Genomic DNA, 19,441 nt, shown 5'->3' with positions numbered 1-19,441 from the left:
CCCTCTGTCATAGTATGTCTTTTCTTGCTCTCTATTCTTCTGACTCAATCTTCATTTATAAGAAATTGTTTAAATTGCTTTCTATGGTAATTTTAACGTTGATTCTCACAATTTTCCAGATGTAAGAAATGAGTTCCAGGAAAGGCTGGTACCTAATCAATTATGAGGATAATAAAAATTAGTATTTTTATGGAGCAATTCAATATTTTTTGGTATGTTGGCTATTACTATTTTCTGAATTTGAATATTATTTTTATTACCCCTGATCATCGGGGTTTGTGGAAGATCTGGAGCTATTTATTTTGAGATTAGACCTACAGCAGCGATTCTATCCTTCCTAATGCCGTGACCCTTGAGTACAGTTCACCACACTCAGGTTGTGGTGACCCCCCGCCACAAAATTAATTTTTGTTTCTGCTTCCCAACTGTAGTTTTGCTACTGTTTTGCATCATAATGTAAGTATCTGATATGCAGGGTATCTGATATGTGACTCCAAGCCGGTCTCAACCCTACAGGTTGAGGACCATTGACCTAGAGCAAAGAAAGTGAGTGGATTCATCTAGGTTTCTTAATCTAACAAGGGATCTTCAAGAGCTTGACTGCACTTTATATTTTAGTTTCAATGTAACCAACATCACTATGCAGACGTTTTCTTTTAAACCTGGCAATAAGGGAGCAAGAGGAAGAAAAACACCTCCCAGGCAAGGAGGGTTGTGAGGGGTGTGGTTCGCTGTTTTGTCACTAGTAAAGAATGTCGCAGTGAGACCTTTGGCATGGCTGCTACATGATTATTAGTAGAAAAAGGTAGCTCTGCGTTACTTTTCTCCCATTTGCTGTATGTCTCATTAACTTCTCAGTTCCAGTATGAAATGAAACCAAACACATACAAACCTCCCTCCCTCCCTCCCTCCTTCCCTCCCTCCCTCCCTCCCTCCTTCTCTCTCTCTCTCTCTCTGTCTGTCTCCGTGTGTGTGTGTGTGTGTGTGTGTGTGTGTGTGTGTGTGTGTGTGTGTGTGTGTATTTGTGTGATTTTCAGACACCGTTAAGAACATTTTCAAACGGAATATTAATGTCCCCAGAAATTCTGTTTTGATTTGGGTTTGGCTAAATACTTAATTAATTTAAGGGTCCCTTTTTGCTCTTAGGAGGGAAGCACCTGGCACTCTAACTGCACCACACACGAATGTGTTAAGACCCATGAGGGAGCAACGATTCTGAACTACGCCATGATCTGCCCTCCTTTTAATGAGACCGAATGCAAACTGGTTTGTACTTGCTTGTAGCTAAAGAGACTCTGCCTTAACTGTAATCTAGGAAGCAAACATTCGTCTGATTTCCAAGGCCCTACAGACACTGTGGCTTATTCGCCGTGGTGGGCGTTTTCTTTCTTCACATAAGTAAAATCTCTTTTGTAGTTCTTTATTTGCTATTTTGAATTCAGATTTGACTTCCAAAGAATGGATAATTTGCTGTCTTCAGGGTTTTATGTGTACATTTAAGGAAAATTGAAAAGTCCTTTGGTCAGCAAATCCAGTCTCCCTTTTAATCTAGATAAATGGGCTACTTAATTGAGTTTTACCTACTTTCTCTTAGACAAACACATAGACTTATCATGTCATTAGTTCATCCTAATCTGGTGACATTTACCTTGCTTCTCCGATGCAGGTCACCGGAGAAACTAGTGCTTTTTCAGATCCCGTAGTTTTGCTTAATTTTCACACTCTATTTTCTCAGAGAAAAATCTGTTAGAGAAGACTTTAAAAGGGTTAGGGTTTTCATTTTTAAAACAAACTCCTTCCAGTATTAATTACATAATAAGTCCTTAGTGAAAAATGGGATTTATTCAACTGCATAAAGAAATAGTATAGTCTTACTGATTTTTTTCCTCTGTAGTCATATCCTTCAATAGTGGTGGCTAGCTAGCTATCACATGTACTAAAGTTATATGTAAGTTCTGGAAAATGGGGTTTGTTTGAAGAATAAAACACTTATTAAAGAAAAGAAAGCATCTTCTTAACATTTTATGATATTTAGAAATTCAGTTTATTTAGTTATAGTTTAAATTATATTTTGGAGTTGAAAGTGAATGACAACTAGTTAGAATAGCTTTCATTACGTTATTATCTTTAAAAAATACTTGGAGCTTCGAAAAAGTATTCCTTATTTTTTTTTTTTTTTTTTTTTTTGGTACTTTTTACATTAAGGTGGAGACAGACAATGCAGTTTTTTTCCCCTCTTTTTGTTTTGCTTATTGAGACAGGGTTTCTCTGTATTGTTTTGGAGCCTGTCCCAGAACTAGCTGTGTAGACCAGGCTGGCCTCGAACTCACAGAGATCCTCCTGCCTCTGCCTCCCAAGTGCTGGGATTAGAGGCATGTGCCTCCAACACCCAGCCTGACAGTGCAGGTTTTAAACAACATATTGTTCTTAAGAAATTCTTATTAGGAATTGTTAACTTTTAATTATATTGCTATAGAGGCTTTGTGATAGCTGCTGAAATAGTGAGAATCGGCTTCCAATTCCAGGTTAAGGGGAAATGTATAAACACTGTATCTTTGCCTTTTTGTCTGTTTCTAGAATGAAGGCATTGTGAAGCTCTATAATGAAGGCTGTTGCAAGATCTGTAAGTGAGGTTATGGTCTGTGCAGTAGTAGAGTGGTTTCCATGGCTCATATGGTTGTTGGGTTCTGTCCTCTCAACAGTCTGTCCCTAATATGTGCTCTGTAAAGCCTCATTGGAATGCTTTTGTGATGTGTGCTTGACATTCCCGTAGCCCAGCCTTCATATTGTGTGGTGTAAGAAACATTTTTACTTAGATAAATTCTCATTTCATTTTTGGGTATTTCTTTAGTATGGTATTTCCTAAAAATCAAAGCCTAGTATTTTCTTTAAAACCACAATAGTTTTGTGTGCATGGGTGTTTTACGTGTGTGTGTGTGTGTGTGTGTGTGTGTGTGTACCACATGCATGCAGTGCTTGCTGAGGTAAGAAGAGGGTATCAGACCCCTGGAACTAGAGTAACAGAAGCTTGTGAGCTACTCTGTGGGTGCCAGATATCAGTCCCCAAGTCCTCTGGGAGGGGAGCCAGTTGTCTTAACAGTTGAGCCACCCCTTCAGCCTCTAGTCTAGGACTTTAATAGGTTTGAGTTTCAAGTTCACTATGGCTTACGTTGCAAGGGATATGCTCAACTGCACAAACTTAAGTAGTGTATAATGAGAATGACATTGAGACACCCATATGGACATTCAGGAGAGTGTAGTATCTTCAAACCTATGGAACAAATCCATAAGTCTATACTGCCAGGAAATGCCAACAGTGAATTATGTTTAAAGCCTATATTTAGAAAATGTCATGATAATTAGTTAATTACATGTAATGTATTTTATATTTGTTTTAATTATAAGTTTATTTTGTGATTTTGAATAAAGACTGGGCTAGAATAGAGGACTATGCAACTAACCGTTTTTATTTTTTTAAAATATGAAGTTATATGCATACAAAAGTAGAAGTTCCAAGAAAAGTTACATAGGTAGCAATTTAAAAATTATATAGAGATACTTTAGGGGAATGAACGTAGTATATTTTGGGTTAGTAATGTCATTGTAGAAGGATGGATTACTAAATATAAGCTGAAATATATAGCAAATAAGATTTGTGAGTATCCTGGGAACTGAATGCCATGAATATATAAAGATAGAATATTTATTTTGCACAAGAGTCCACTGCAATAAATCCTGGAAGTATTCTGATTTTCAGCTCAAAGAGGTTAAGCAATTTGGCCCAGGCAAATTTCCTGTGGTTTATGATGATGGGATAAAATTTAGTTCTATTGTGTTCCAGTTAAGTCATATATAAGCCCTTCCCCTCAATAAAAGGAAAGTAGAAAAGTTTAGCATTTCACAACTTGATGTCTGTTCTACTGCCTGACTTTCTAGGACTTTTGTAACACAAATTCTCACAGAGCAGGTGGCTTAAACACCAGAAATGTACTGTTTCATTACTCTGGAGTCCCCAAACTTAGATGTTGGCAAGTAGCTTTCTGATGACTTCAGTGAGAGAATAATGCCAGCCCCTGCCTTATAGATGGCTGTCTCCATGTTTGTATTATGCTTCGTGTGTGTGTGTGTGTGTGTGTGTGTGTGTGTGTGTGTGTGTGTGTGTGTCTGTCTGTCTCCACATTCCCCCTTTGTATAAGGGCCAGTCATACTTCATTATAATATACATACCTATCCCATTCTCATCTGATTGCCTCCCATGACAAGAGCTGTACTGACTGGGCCCTAAGAACAGAGTAATGAGACTGGCCCTCCCTGGGGAGCAGAAAGGCGATGGGGGGGGTTGGGAGGGGGATGGGGAGGAGGGGAGGTTGAGAGAACTGGGATTGACCTGCAACAAGCGTGTTGCAAATTTAAGTTAAAAAAGTTACACACACACACACACACACACACACACACACACACACACACACACACAAAGAACAGAGTAATGCACATTTTAATTGCTAGAATCTGATAAAACATCAAATATTGAAAATAAGCAGATTTTCATTCTGTTTTCTCTGAACTACATGTGGGCTAATGTTTGTCAGTTATCTGCTCTATCGGGAACACAGGAATTAAATTTAGCTGTAGAATCTGAAGAGACTTGTATTAATATATAATTACTTCTCATTCCTTTGACAGCTTCGGATTCTAGACTCTCCTTTAGATATGGCATAGAGGCACAATCATATTCAAAGTCTAGGCCATTGACTTTGAATCGGCCCTATAATATGGTCCCATGATAATAAATAGACAAGTCGGTGTGTTTATTTTCTGAGGGCACACACGGGAACAACTGGGTGTTTAAACTGATGGCTGACACACTAGCACACCCCTCATCCTGTCTTGGCCATAGCCAGTCCATGGAAGAGTAGCTTCCTGAAATGGTTAGGCCCCAGAGAAGGAGATCCTGTTAGGCAATACTGGGTGTAGGCCCATATTAGCTCAACTCTGCCAATCTCTCTGAGTGGCAGAGTAATAGCAAACTGCCTTGGTGTCTCTCATCCGGTGTATAAGGGAATGCTTTAGAGAAGCTTTGCTACAGCCTGAGATTCTGGATGACCGGGTTATGGTCATTATGTTGTGGAGATTGTGGAGTTTAGGTCCTATCCCAGATGCTGTGACAGGAGACTTCCATGGATAAAGTCATATGAAAATTGGTAATTACACCATTCTATAAACTAGTATACTGAACTACCAATGACTTGCCTAAAGTGACAAAGCAAGTCAGTGACAGAGAGGGGTCTGAATCCTGGCCTGTGGTATCCTATTCAGGCTTATGTCACTATCAAACATTGTTAAACATATATTCCTGGTTATATTATAATGTAATTCTCAGTTGCATATTGGTGCATACTACTGTGTCATGAACGATTATAAGGTGTTTTGTAGTTGAAATCCTAAAAGGCCATTTCAGAGCCATAGAATAAGTATGAATCATTCATGTTTTACAAAAGCTGATAATAAAGTTTGTATGCTTAGCATATTAGTGGGTACTTAGAAAATGTAGTTTTTATGTCCCAGTTTTATTTAAAATTGTTATGTACTAATGAATTATTTTTATGTAATGCATATTTACACAAATAAAATATAAAAATATAGGTGATATTTTTGGCTAATAATGATAATGATAATTTTAATGAGAAAAAAGTAAGAACAACTATTATTGTAGAAGGTAAAAGCTATATGGGAGGAGAAAAAAGATATTACCCATATTATATCTAAGACTAGAGTCTGAAAAAAATTTAATACTGACTATGTTTTAAAGAAATACATCAAATTTCCAATTTAATTATATTCATCATCTAAATTTAGAAAGCCTTTTACATATGCTTGTAATATTTATTATTTGTATTTGTATTTGTGTGTAGGTATGTGTATGTGCATGGGTGTGTGGTTTATAGAGGGGACAGATGTGTCAGGTACCCTGGAAACTGGAGTTATAGGGTTGTGAGCCACCTGATGTGGGCTCTGGGAACTGAACTCCAGCCGTCTGGATTAGCAGCAAGGGCTCCCAACCACTCCACCCTCTTTCCATCTCTTACTGGACTGTTGGATGAACAAACACATTCTCTTATTGTTTTTCCAGGCAAACGAGAAGAAAGAATGTGCCAGAAAGTGATCATTAAATCAATCATAAAGAAACAGGACTGTGTAAGCCAGAGCTCTGTAAGTGGAACAATGACACTGTTCCTTAAAGAACATTTGTGTTTTTGGAAATCTGTGGCTGTGGATGACTGACATCTGGCAAACTAATATGCCAAGAAAATGACAACATATGTTATCTAACTTTGAGAGTGTCCCTATCATATAATATTAAAACATCCTGTTTCTAAAGAATTAAAATTACTCTTAGCATAAATAATCAACAGTTCTCACTGGTAATTGCAATCTAGGCGAGATAGAAATGCAGTCTACATGTATTTGTTGGCATTTTGTCTTTAGTTGTGTAATTTTACTTAGGGAATGTAGTCTCAGTTACTACTTAACTCCTTTTAGTATGGCCTATTTAATTCTGCCTGGTTGTTGTCACAGAAGAGATACCAGTAGCAACAGAGTGATCGGGATGGTTTTAAGTTATTCTGTGGTTTTGTTCAGTTATGCTTGCACAACTCATCTCTTGGTGTATCTATGAACCATGTTCTAATGTAGCATTTCCACAGTCTTTTAAACTTATAGAAGATTGGGGAATGAAGTGGTGGAGAAAAAAAAAAAAAAAAAAAAAAAAAAAGCTCTTACCGAGTCCTTGGAGGATTCAGGTGATCACCAGTGTTGACCAGATTTGAAGTTTTTCTTTTTCTCATTATCTGTCCTGCAGATCAGTGTTGCATCTTGTGATGGGAAATGCCCATCAGCTACCATATACAACATCAATGTTGAAAGCCACCTGAGGTTCTGCAAGTGCTGTCGTGAAAACGGGGTGCGAAACCTAACTGTGCCTCTGCATTGCTCAGGAAATGGCACAGAAGTTATGTACATACTCCAGGAACCCATAGACTGCACATGCCAGTGGAATTGAGCTCATGCATTTGGTGAATTCTGCACAACAGTGTCATGTCAGGCAGCATCAGTGCATCGCTATTGTTTAGGCACACAACAGACTTGCGCTGCATAAAACTAATGTGTTGTGACACTATTGGAATTTGATAGCAGTTGGTAGAAACTGTGTATAGTTTCAGTGGAAAATTTTGATTTTATTTCAGAGGATAAAATCATTTTAAGTTGTTTAGCTGAAATGCTGTTATATTTATAATTGCAGTGTGGGGTGAATTTAAATATTTCTATAAAGCAGAGGGCTGTATTACGGAATTCCTTCCATTTCAGTCCCTAGTTTCCCTTTTTGTTTTGATTTGCAGTCTGCCATGGCTGGTGAAATTGTGGTAGACTTTAATTTCTGTTGCAAGCCCTGGCCAATGTGATTGGTTATAATTGGCTGATAGATAACTACAGAGTTGTGTGCTTAGAAACAGAACATAGAACCATAGGTTGTTAGATTACTTACTACTTCAACAAGTATTAGGAATGTCATTGCAAACCCTTGTCAGTTTTTAAACGTGACATTACCATAACACATTTGTGACTCAATAATGTTGCGAATTTATGTTAAAAACTAGACTATTTTCTAGGTCTTTTTGATTTTAGATTCATGCTCTTTTATTGTAAAAGATATAGCAAGGTGACAAGAAAAGTCACATAATATCCCATTATTAAATAGTACTGGATAGAATTAAAAAGTTTTAGTCGAGTATCCATTTAGAATGCCACACGTGCAGTAATAGCCATTCAGCCATAAGGAACAGGAGACCATAGCATCAGTCACTACATAGAAGACCTGGAGATATATTTTTACATCATTAAAGTTATTAATTATATTGTTACTATTTAACACTTAGTTCCTCTATTGATCACTGGGGATTGTTTCTGAATGTATCCTACACTATGAACCCTGAGAGCTATTTTTGCCATGATGGCTGCTGCTTTCTCAGTACAGAGTGATATAAAGTTTTTACCTGTTTTTAAATTACACCCTATTATTAAATATTAATGAATCTGTGAACCTATTAGTGGGGATAAAAGAAATATTCTTCTGGTGTTTTATAAACAACAAATAAAATAATTACATGTTGAAGTTCTATGATATGTTTGGTGCTATTCTAGACAATGAGAACAATGGCAAAACTAGATATACATGATCTTTGCTTCTGTGTAACTTAACATTTAAAGAGAGTACAGTCTTTAGTTACACGTGTGAAGAAATATAGAAGGAGACCTGAAAACTTACTGGAATTCCGGGGAAAGGAGGCTGAGAGAAACTGCCAAAGGAGTAACATGGTGGATTACGGGTAAGCCACAGCCTTATGGAAATACACTTTTTAGTATAATTGAGTCAATAATTAAGAGAGAGCTAGCCAGTAAGAAGCCTGAGCCATTGGCCAAACAGTGTATAAATAATATAAATCTCTGTGTGCTTATTTGGGGCAAAGTGGCTGTGGGACCAGGCGGAACAGAAACTCCATCTGCACTCGTGTGCATTACTGTTGATGATTTAAAATTGAGACAAGATTGTTTTACATGTCAATCCCAGTTCCTGCACCCTCCTGTCCTTCTCTGTCACCCCCACCAAACCCCAGCCCATCCCCTTTCTCCTCCCCACGGAGGGTGAGGCCTTCCATGGGGAGTCTTCAAAGTCTGTCATATCATTTGGAGCAGACCTACGCCCTCCCCCGTGTGCCCAGGCTAAGAGAGCATCCCTCTATGTGGAATGGGCTCCCAAAGTCCATTCCTATACTAGGGATAAATACTGATGCACTACCAGATAGACTGCCCAGTCCTCCTAACACCCACATTCAGGGGTTCTGGGTTTGTCCTATTCTGGTTTCTCAGCTATCAGATCTCCCTTGTTCAGGTCAGCTGTCTCTGTGGGTTTCTCCAGCCTAGTATTGACTGACCCCTTTGCTCATCACTCCTCCCTCTCTGCAACTGGATTCCAGGAGTTCTGCTCAGTGTTTAGCTGAGGGTGTCTGCTTCTGCTCCATCCAGCTACTGGATGAGGGCTCTAGGATAGCATTACTTTCTTATCTGCTCTACACTGCCACCTCTGCAAAGGGCATGTAGTTCTTTATTACCTCCCCCCAGGCTTGCCACATCTCAAAGCCCCACACTGCTTCCCAGGCTGTTCTAGCTTCACTCCCCTTCCTCCCGTGGCAACCTAACCTTTTACAACTGCCAAGACTTACTCACCATTCTTGCTTGAGACTGAGCCTTGGATTTGCAAATCCCCTCCCCCCACTAAACCTTTCTTTACACCCGGGGTGCGGGGGTAGTTCGGTGGTTTCACAGTGCCCTTGCTTACATACACAAAGTCACCTGTATAAATTTAACCCCAAGCTAAGGCTGTTGATAGCCACGTGATCTATTTTTTCCCCCTTGCCTTTCATGAGATGCCAGATTCTCACTTGCTTTGTCCTCATCGCCTCCGCTTCCCTTGTAAGCACTGAGCACAGTTCTCCACTGATGTTTGGGGACTCGCCTCCCACTCTCCTCCACTTCAGTTCCGCGTCTCCATGGAGACCTTTCACTCAATCTAACCCCAGGAGACAGCCTTGTGGGCGGGAAAAGCAGCAGAACAGACCGGGAAGAGCGAGGGCTCCCAGAGCAGGAGGAAGGGGACCAGGTGGGACCTGGGCCATTCTCTGTGTTTCCCTGGGACCTGCCCTGCTCGCGGGGACTGGGTCTGGGCTTCTAGGCATGCCAGCCAGCAAGCCCTGCGCTTTGACTAGCTCACCCTAGCTAATATTTTCCATCTTTTCCTTCCTGTGTGCGGGGTGTCTGTCCACCTAGGCCACGTTAAGGAATTTAGAAAACAGTGCACTTGAAACCAGCGGGCCTTTCTTTCCACCAGAGGGGTAACTGCTACAATTAATCAGGGTCTGCTCCACAAGGGACGGGAAAGTTCTTTGCACTCTGGCTTTCTAGTCCTTCCAGCACTCCTCTTCAACTTTCTAACCCACGGGTCACAGGGTCTGAAGGTTCAGGGGTTGATTTTTTTAAACAGACCTGTGCTTTCTCTAAGGCAAACACCTGCTTGATAGGAACCAAGAGGATTTTGTAGAAGAAGCTTGCTTTACGGTATGCATTTGAATGGATTCTGGGGACCTGTTTCTAATCAAATGGCATTTGCAATTTTAGAAATACATATGTAAAGCACAAACGTCTCCCTCCCCCCCCTCTCCTTCCCTCCCTCTCTCTTCCTCTCTCCCTCCCTCCCTCCCTCCCTCCCTCCCTTCCTCCCTCCCTCCCTCCAAGCTCCCTTTCCTTCTTTCTTTCTGTATTGTTTTCTTTCTTGTTTTGGATTTTGTTTGTTTTCCCCCTCCCTCCTTTCCTTTCTTTACTGAGGCTTTGACACAGGGTTTTATTCTATAGCTGATAGCTGTGGGCTTTTTTTTTTTTTTTAAGTCTAACAGGAGAGTTGGGTTCCTAAAGGCTGCCTCCTGAGCTTTTAGGTGGATGTGTTTTAAAAAGTAAATTGAGTTGAAACCACCCTTGTATGCTTTTCTAGTTACATTTCAGTTTTATCAACAGTATTTGAAATAGTCTTCACAATGACGGTGTCATTTTAAAATGTGAGGGATTACCTCCAATGCAGTAGCCGTGTGTGGGTGCTCAAATTGTTCTTCTATTGAGGTTAAATAGTTTTGCACAATGTAATTTTGTGTAATTGTCTGGTAATTCATTTTATTCCTAACACTTTCTTCACATTCAATTAAACGATTTCTGGAAGCAAATTATTTTCCTATTTGTTGGAAAGTGTTGAAGCTTCTGATTTTATTAGATGGTGAATATTATGTACCATGTACTCATGAATGCCTTCAAATTCACCTGGATGAGTAACCAATCTAAATTGAAAGGACAGAGTACGGAAGTCACACACACACACACACACATACACATACACGGATGTCAAATACTTTAGTTTTGAGGCTAAAAATATGCACCTTTGATTGAACTGAACACACTTTACTTTCCAGGTGGAAAATCAATTATTCTACTGCTCCTGTTACACTGTATTAAGATGAGACATCTTTAAGCATGGCCCTTTGACAGTCATTAAAAGTCAAGATGCAATTGACACGAGTCTGTCACTTTGGAAAATGAGGGATGCATTAAAGAGAAATAATAATATCAGATTCAATTCATAAGAACATTTTCTGTTGTTAGGTGTTGCATTTATGTGCATGTGGAATAGCACCAGTTTCCATTCCTAACAAACACAGATTGACCAGCAGGGAAGAGATCAGAATTTAAAGGGCATGGTAGACGAAAGCATTTCAAGGTTGGTTTTCTGTTGTGATAAACACAGGTCTGTCTCAGTGTCTGTGGAGATTCAATGCTGTGGTTGCTCAAGTCTTTGATGCTCAAGTTCCTTACACAAAATGACATGGTATTTGCAAATAACCCATGTGTGATATACTTTGAATCAGTTCTAGGCTATTTAGAATATCTCATACAATATGAATGCTACACAATAGTTATTCTACTCCATTGCTTAAGGAACAAATGCAACTTTCCCCAAATGTTTTTGATCTGAGAGTTCGCTGGAACCCAGAGGTCCAGGGGACTGACTGAGTATCAATCTTTTGAAACTTGAAATCTTTTTTATTTTTGTTTTCATAACTTAATGAAAATAAGTTGTGTTGGAATCTCTAGTTTATTGAACATTTTTGTTATGTATAAATAAAGCAAAGACCTAAAGTGACTCAAAATCAACCATTTGGCACCCAAATGTCACAATATGTGACTCCCCAAAGGCTGGTCTGGGGAGAGTAAGAAAGAGGGAGAGATGGAGAAAGATTTTACCAATGGGAACCAAGTTGAAATGAAATAGGCGTAATTTAGTGTTCTGCCATACAGAAAAGTGTCCACAGACAGTGCTTATATATTCTCAAAAAAGTGGGACATGTGGCTTTGAGTATTTTCACCTAAGAGAAGTGATAAATGTTTGAGACACACATGTTTAACTTGATTATGTAAGGTATACCAGTAGTGATATATAGAATACCTCATAAATATGTATAATTCTCATGTCTTTACATATCAATCAAAAATAAATTCAAAGAAAACGATAACGAGAATGAAGAATAAATAGGATAAAGAATCACCAGCTAGCATACTTTTTATGCTATTTCATGAGTTATAATCCATAATGTAAAATATCTCTTTTCTCCCTCATTCTTCCACTGACGGAGAACAATACAGAAGCACTTTCTCAGTGCTCCTGATATGTAGGGTTTAGGCATCAGTGACGTGCCAGCCAGCGCACACTGATGCCTGTATCTCCCCCAAACTGGCTGTTGTCTCCAGTCTTTCTTGATGCAGATCATGAGAACCAAAATTAAGCTGTTATCCCAACCCTTTCTAGAAGGTGAGCACCTTTGAAACCAGTAGAGCAAGAAGAGAATTCTTTGCAAAGTTGTCCAAGCAGTAGCATTTAAAAATGAAAGAAAAATAAATCTAACCGTTTGGTTTCCTTTAGAAAGAAAAACATCTGCGTCTCCTTCTAATGGAATTATAATTGCACACTAATTCTGCATAAGTAATTCTAGCAGCTACTTTAAACCTGTTTTAATTGGTGATAATTCATTTCCTACTTGATTAATAAAAACATTAACATTTTTATTGGCTTGGAAGATGCATGAGTAAAATACACAGAAAACTAGGAGGTTCGCACTGTTAAACCTCTTAGTATGTTAATAAGGGTAGTTACAGGACATTATATTGCTGAATTGCTGTTTAACATGACATGTTTTGGTAGGTTCATGTTCACAAGGAAGAATAACCGTTGTAAAATGTCTATGAAAGACAGAGTAGCAACATTGTAACACCCCCAAGTCCTTCACATCTTGTAGATATTTAAAAAAAGAAAAAAGAAAAAACATGGAGAGGAAAGTAAATGAGTATCTTCACATCTTAGGTCAAAGTAATAAGATGACTGGTCTCAATGACGTGAAGGTCAGTTAATGTTAAGAAGTATTGTGATAAGTGAAACTTTTGTCTATGTTCATTCATTCATTATTATTTAGTCCTTACTTTATTAATTCAGCAAATGTTTATTGTTAATTCCATATACTAGGCATAGCGTCTATATCTGCAGAGTATTTCCATCAGCCTCTTTGGCAGGCATCGAATTCTTGGCTACTTATGTTTTAACTGTGGTATTCCCTTGATCAGTCTGGAATTCACATGGGTGAGGTCATCTCATCCATGTCATAATTTACAACATTATGCACCTCAAATCAGTATTAGCCCACTTTCTTCCTATGACATTCAGGCATGCACGTTATTTCCTTAGCGAGTGAGTGGTTAGTCTTCTCCACAGATATTTCAACATTGCCGAGCTCAGTGTGTGATGTTTCTCCCCTCAAACCTGTCCCACTTCCTGGAATTGTCACCTCTTCTACAAATGTAATAATAAAATCCAAAGTGGACGCTTGTTCTCTTTCATCCTTTTCACGCCACACACCTAACATTATGATGCTTTTTTTTTTTTTTTCCTGAAAGACACAGAAAGATCTGGAAGTTTTGTTTAGCACCAGTGAAATGAGGCCTGTGTGTGGCACTTTTCTTCAGTTTTTCTAAAAGTGTGGAATGTCTCACAAACTTTCATTTGGACCTGTGCTTTGCCCTGACCCTTAGTACAATCGCCAAAGCCCGTCGGTTCTTGTCTTCATGATTCTTCTCCGTCATTTGGCACTGTTTTCCATCAGAGGATAACCTCAGTGTAACAGGAAGAGGCGCATCCTGAGAAACCTGTTGTGGTAGTCACAGGTGAGCATGGATGGGTAGGCATGGATAGGTGGGCATGGTGGGTGGGCATGGTGGGTGGGCATGCATGAGTGGGCATGGTGATTAACCATTTCCTTTTTGAAAATGTTGACTGAATATTTAAATGTATTCATTTGTGGAAACTTAAGCTAATTATTCATGAGTATTTATTCTCAGAGTTGAGTATAGATTTGATTATTGAATCATAACTATAGGCGTTGCTTCTAAATCCTAATCTGTTTAGACCACTTGAACTCATTTTCATTGTCTACTCTACACCTTTTCCTCCGAGAACTTTTAGAGCAATCTATTTTATATTAACCTTGACTGCAAAATAAATTTATCACAACATTTTCATAATAAAAACAAATAATATGAATATCACTTCACTCAGGTCCCTATTTGATCTGAGGAATAAGTTGCTACATTTTAATCAGTTTTAAAAATTTCTCACGCAAGGTAGTTAGTTGACCTCTAGGGGGCAGTCTCATCATAGGAGTTTTGGGAAATTCACTTCCAGTCTATTGCACGGTAAATTTTGAGTTCATGTGCAGATCATACTTATTAATCTACCCTGTAATTAATCTTTATATTTATGCTATTTACTATGTCAGTGTATTTGTAGAACAGAAAAGCACTGCTTTTCAGAAACATGCATCATTAAGCACACATCCTGAGTGTAGTAGCGTGTATTTGTGCAACCATATTGAACACATTAATAACAGAATTTCGCCACCTAAAATGTATACACTCTACATCTGACACAGGAGGAATCAAAACCCTGTCTGTCTGCTTCCATACCACATATCCTCTATTCACTGGGAATATTTGATATTCTTTGAAATCAAAGTTCAGTTTAATGTCTATTCAAAACAAAGCCCACGACCCATGTACCAAATACTAGGGAGAATATTTTCCTAACCGGGTACTAATTAGCAGGTGCTTTCTTCCCTTGAAACTTAGACAAAGCACACTCCAATTGGCAAAGGCATGGTTAGAACCCTTACATTTCCAGAAGATGATTTCTCTCCAACTGGCAGGTGCACTGGGAGGAAATATCCCCTGATGTGTGATGATTTGATTGACGCTGGAACAAGAGAGAGGTGCAGATGGGTCTGTGTGTTTAATTTTTGGATCACTTGCTGTGTACGGTGACTTTACGAGTACATACTGGCATGTGGCCAAGATTTAGGATCCCAGTGTTGTCCTCTCTTAAGGTTGAGAAATATAGGCGCATCATTTGTCATTCACTCGGTGAATTGTTTTCAGTATCAGGAACTTCTATAGGTGTTGTAATTAAAAACAAGTGGCTGGACAGAGAAAGATGGCATGCAGCAGAATTCAAGTGGAAGGGATTTTTATTGATAGAGAGAGGGGGGAGGGAGGGAGAGAGGGAAGGAGAGAGGTAGAGAGGAAGGGAGGGAGGGAAAGAGAGAGACAGAGGGGAGAAAGAGAGGGATGGGAGGTGGGCAGGGCCCTTTTAAAAGGGAACAGTGAATGTGCACAGGTGATGCTCTTAGTGGCTGCAGCTGAGGTTGTGTCCTGTCAGAACCCCAAAGGCAGGCCAGTACAGATGCCTGATACTAACAGTATGTACAGAGCAATTAATTCCATGAAGTGCTAGCCCTGCATCGTGATCACTATCACACAGTTTCACCCCGGATACTCTGAAATGCAGAGAAGAAGCAAGTCACATAGTGCAGGGATCAGGTGAGTCACCGAAGACTCCAAGCTCCTGTACAAGGAGAGGAGTTAGCCAACAGGTGGGGAGAAGGAGGAGGAGGCAGCAAGTGCCTAGTCAGAGAGGACAGGAGACAGAACACTTCTCTATCCCCGTTTGGGAAAGTCAGAGGAGGGTTTACACAGACATCGACTGGCAGGGTCAGAGTCCAGGGCAGTGTGCAGGCAGAGCTCAGACAGAATAGCACAGAGCACACCGTGCCTTAAAGTTCATCTTATTCACCAAATATTCACCATGGGGAGCCACGGAGTGTTTGAGACCATAGAGAGGTTCAACCCTTTGTCCTAAAAACACAAATGAGTGCACAGAAAATGCAATCTCTGTGTGTGCTGTGTTCAGTGTTGTTTTCAGGGACGCCATACGTTATAGCAAATGTTTATTGTAGGTTTTCAACAATCACATGTTTTTTTTTATTAATTTATTTTATTTTATATAACAAAGTCCAATTAAATGAAAACAAGCATTTATACACAATATTTGGGAATTTGGGCATTGTTCTTTCCAAACTACTTCCTGCTGGTAAGGGGCGCTGTCATGGGGGATTTGAAGAAGATTCAGAAATCCTGGCTGTAGTCTGTAAGGCTGCTTTGTCCAACTGTTTTGAATGTAGGATCACCTTCAACAATCACATTTATACACACAAAGACCTGAAGGTATTTCATCCTGGAAATGTTGTTGGATAAGTTTTCTAACTGAGTTAGTCTGTCATTATGTGATATATATATATATATATATATATATATATATATATATATATATATATTCATCAATTTAAACTTTGGCTGTAAAGATGACATTATGGTAAGGAAGTGAGCAGACTGGGTAGCTTCATTTGAATCACAGTTTCTTGAGAAGTTAAAATGTGGAGCCCAGCAGTCTGTGGGGCCTCTGGTAGTGGATCAGTATTTATGGACTTTGGGAGCCCATTCCACATAGAGGGATACTCTCTCGTCCTAGATGCATGGAGGTGGGCCTAGGCCCTGCTCCAAATGATATGACAGACTTTGAAGACTCCCCATGGAAGGCCTCACCCTCCCTGGGGAGCAGAAAGGGGATGGGATGGGGTTGGTGGGGGTGATAGGGGAGGACAGGAGGGTGCGGGAACTGGGATTGACATGTAAAACAACCTTGTTTCAAATTTAAATAAAAAAAAATTATATAAAAAATAGGTGGAGTCAAGGCTGATCTCAAACTCATGACCCTTCAGCAAACTCTACTGGGGTGCTGCATCACAGCCGGCAAGCATTTGCTTATATTGATAAAGAAAGGGGCAAACTTCATTACAGAAGCCAGGCCAAATAACAGTTTCTGAAATTGAAATTGGTTCTAAGGACCACAAATAATTCTTTAAAGGTTATTTATAACAAAAAAAGGTTGAACAATTTGAAGTCACTTACCAGCCCTTCTATGCACGAGCTGATGATTTATCTGTGTCTGAGGCAGAGAGAAAGCCCAGTGGGGAGCCGATGACCACTAGAAGGGAGATAGTAACAACGGTATGAGAAGTACGAGGCCACAGAAGCCAAAAGGCTTATTATTCAGATAAACTAGATAAGGAAAAATGGTGAAATATCCTCTTTGGTTTTTACGATAAAATACAAAGAAGATTCTCCAGTGATATTCTTCCCGAATGATGCATTACCCTGTAGTGGAAACTTGGTCCGTCGATAGATTTAGGCACTGGCCTTAGAGTGTAGCTCTGGTGTGCAGACATGATCCCTTGTGACAGCCATTCCCTAACTGCATAGGTCCAAGTCAAGAAGTGAAGTGTTTTCCTAGTAGTCACTCAAAAAGTATTTGACACACAGCTGTCTCTCCTCTATGACATTACATTTTTCTCTCTTCTGCACATTTTGAAGCAGCCAAGCATAGAAAGGATTTTTTTTTCCTTTTAACTAATTGTATAGTCGTACAAAGAAAAATCTGGTTTCCACGTTTGTGTGTCGTATACTTTTCTCTCCACTGAAGCACAGTGGCTTTAATTTGTATTGGAAATAATCAAAATGACTTGAACTCCAGCCATGATTATGAACAGTAAATTGTGTTCTCGGGAGGAAGTGCTTTTTGCTTGTGAGTATAGACCTCGATGCTAGGTTGCCTGGGTTAGAATTCCAGCCCCAGGATTTACTAACTTACACCTAGTCATAGTTAGGATTTCTGTTGCTGTGAAGAGACACTGTGACCACAGCAACCCAGCAACCTTTATAAGGAAAGAATCTAATTGAGGTGGCTAACTTGCTGTTTCAGAGGTTTAGCCCATTATCATCATAGCAGGGAGCATGGTGGCAGACACATTGCTGGTTACATCTTGATCAGAGGGCAAGAGGAAGTAGACTCAAGTACTGGGCATGGCTTGGACATGTATGAGAGCTCCAAGTCCACTCCTACAGTGACACACCTCCTCCAACAAGGCTATATGTACTCCAAGAAAGCCACACCTTCTAATAGTGCCATTCCCTATGAGCTTATGGAAGCCAATACATTCAAACCATCACCCTACCTCTGCAAAGTTCATAAGCTCTTCCTTTCCTCCTAGAATGGGAATGACAGGTCTTGTGAACATTGTGGAGTGCATGTAATTAACAATGTTGACATTGGTTGAAATCAGTAGGCCCAGTGAAAGGTCTTGTCATTTTTATTTCTCAGTCAGGGAGGAGTGGCAGCCTTGAGGGGCAGTGGACATTTTGGAGTCAGTGGGTCTCCAACTATGTCATTGACTGTAGTCAGGCCTGTGAGAGGGTGAGCAAGCCGTGAGACAAATGACATTTGGACTTTACTATTTTCCGTCTTTGTGTAGAAATATTTTCCTGATAGACCAGGTGTCCCCCAGACTCATTCTATGTTGTCTGCAATTGAAAATCTTTCAGTTTAGTCTGCTTCCATTGACCTCATGTTGAAAAACCCATGAAGTCCTTGATGTTGTGACTTGTCTTGATACAGATACATGAGGGTAGATGTCATAGCCAAGAGGGGCAGAAATGTGTGCAAAGTCCCCTAAGCTTATCATTTTCAAAATAGGTCATGTGAATTTCCATGAAATTGAAGGCAAGACAGACTTTGTTTCCATTTGGCTGTTTTTCAGTCTGTTTGTTCCTTTCCCAGGAGTAGTAGGACTAGTGGAAAGTCTCATGCTTATCCACCAGAGGCAGTGGTACTCATTTCATACACTTTAAACACTCACTATGCCTACTTCTTGTTTCTTTCAGAAAAAAAAAATCTCCTTAGCATTCAGAGCATGTTAGACCTTTTGTTCCAAAGACTATCCTGGCCACTCGTTTACCATCCTGGGTCCTTTAATCCCTGATAAAGATACATTTGGAAGCTCTATCAGAGCATTGTCCTCAAATCCAGATGGATTAGTTGCTCCTGGATATCAGCCTTGAAAGAGCCTTAGTTTTTTGTAAGGCCTTGTAACCGAAGAGGATTGTATGGGATTTAAAGAGGAAACCTGTAAACCATGCAAGTGATGACAGAATAAAATATAATTGGAGAGAGGAAAGCCTGTTAAATGCACCTTGAAACCCAGTAGGTGCCATATGGAACCTGTTATGGGAAGCTTACTTCCTCATTACCACCCAGGGTGGAAAAGGCAAGAAGGTTCCAAGTTACAGCTGGATGAATGGATGGGGATATTGCAACAATTTCATGTCTTAGAATGCTAATTGTAGATGGTGTGGAAATTATTCCACACAGTATGGGCCCTGGGTAAAGTGGCAGAACACCATTAGCAACTACTTAAAAATCTTAAGAGTAAACTTGGCTGCATAAAAGCAGGTGTTACAAAGAGAACTGAATAAGAAAGACTATTCTCTAGCGTGAGAAAATGCTTTTCAAAAT

General features: G+C 39.6%; 1 protein-coding gene across 1 annotated transcript in view; it reads left to right on the top strand.

The window, feature by feature from the left end:
* The window catches only part of Otogl (otogelin like), a 133,614-nt gene extending 126,554 nt beyond the window's left edge, over positions 1 to 7,060 (top strand). Inside the window, exons 56-59 of the mRNA XM_051206415.1 lie at positions 1,147 to 1,266; positions 2,578 to 2,623; positions 6,131 to 6,210; positions 6,860 to 7,060. Coding sequence (XP_051062372.1) covers positions 1,147 to 1,266; positions 2,578 to 2,623; positions 6,131 to 6,210; positions 6,860 to 7,060 — 447 coding nt within the window. The remainder of the gene's footprint in view (positions 1 to 1,146; positions 1,267 to 2,577; positions 2,624 to 6,130; positions 6,211 to 6,859) is intronic.
* Positions 7,061 to 19,441: the final 12,381 nt, after the last annotated feature.

This window comes from Phodopus roborovskii, unplaced genomic scaffold (genome assembly GCF_943737965.1).
Source record: "Phodopus roborovskii unplaced genomic scaffold, PHOROB, whole genome shotgun sequence".
Taxonomy (NCBI): domain Eukaryota; kingdom Metazoa; phylum Chordata; class Mammalia; order Rodentia; family Cricetidae; genus Phodopus; species Phodopus roborovskii.
The sequence above is the reverse complement of the archived record's forward strand: the minus strand, read 5'-3'. Positions and strand labels throughout refer to the sequence as shown.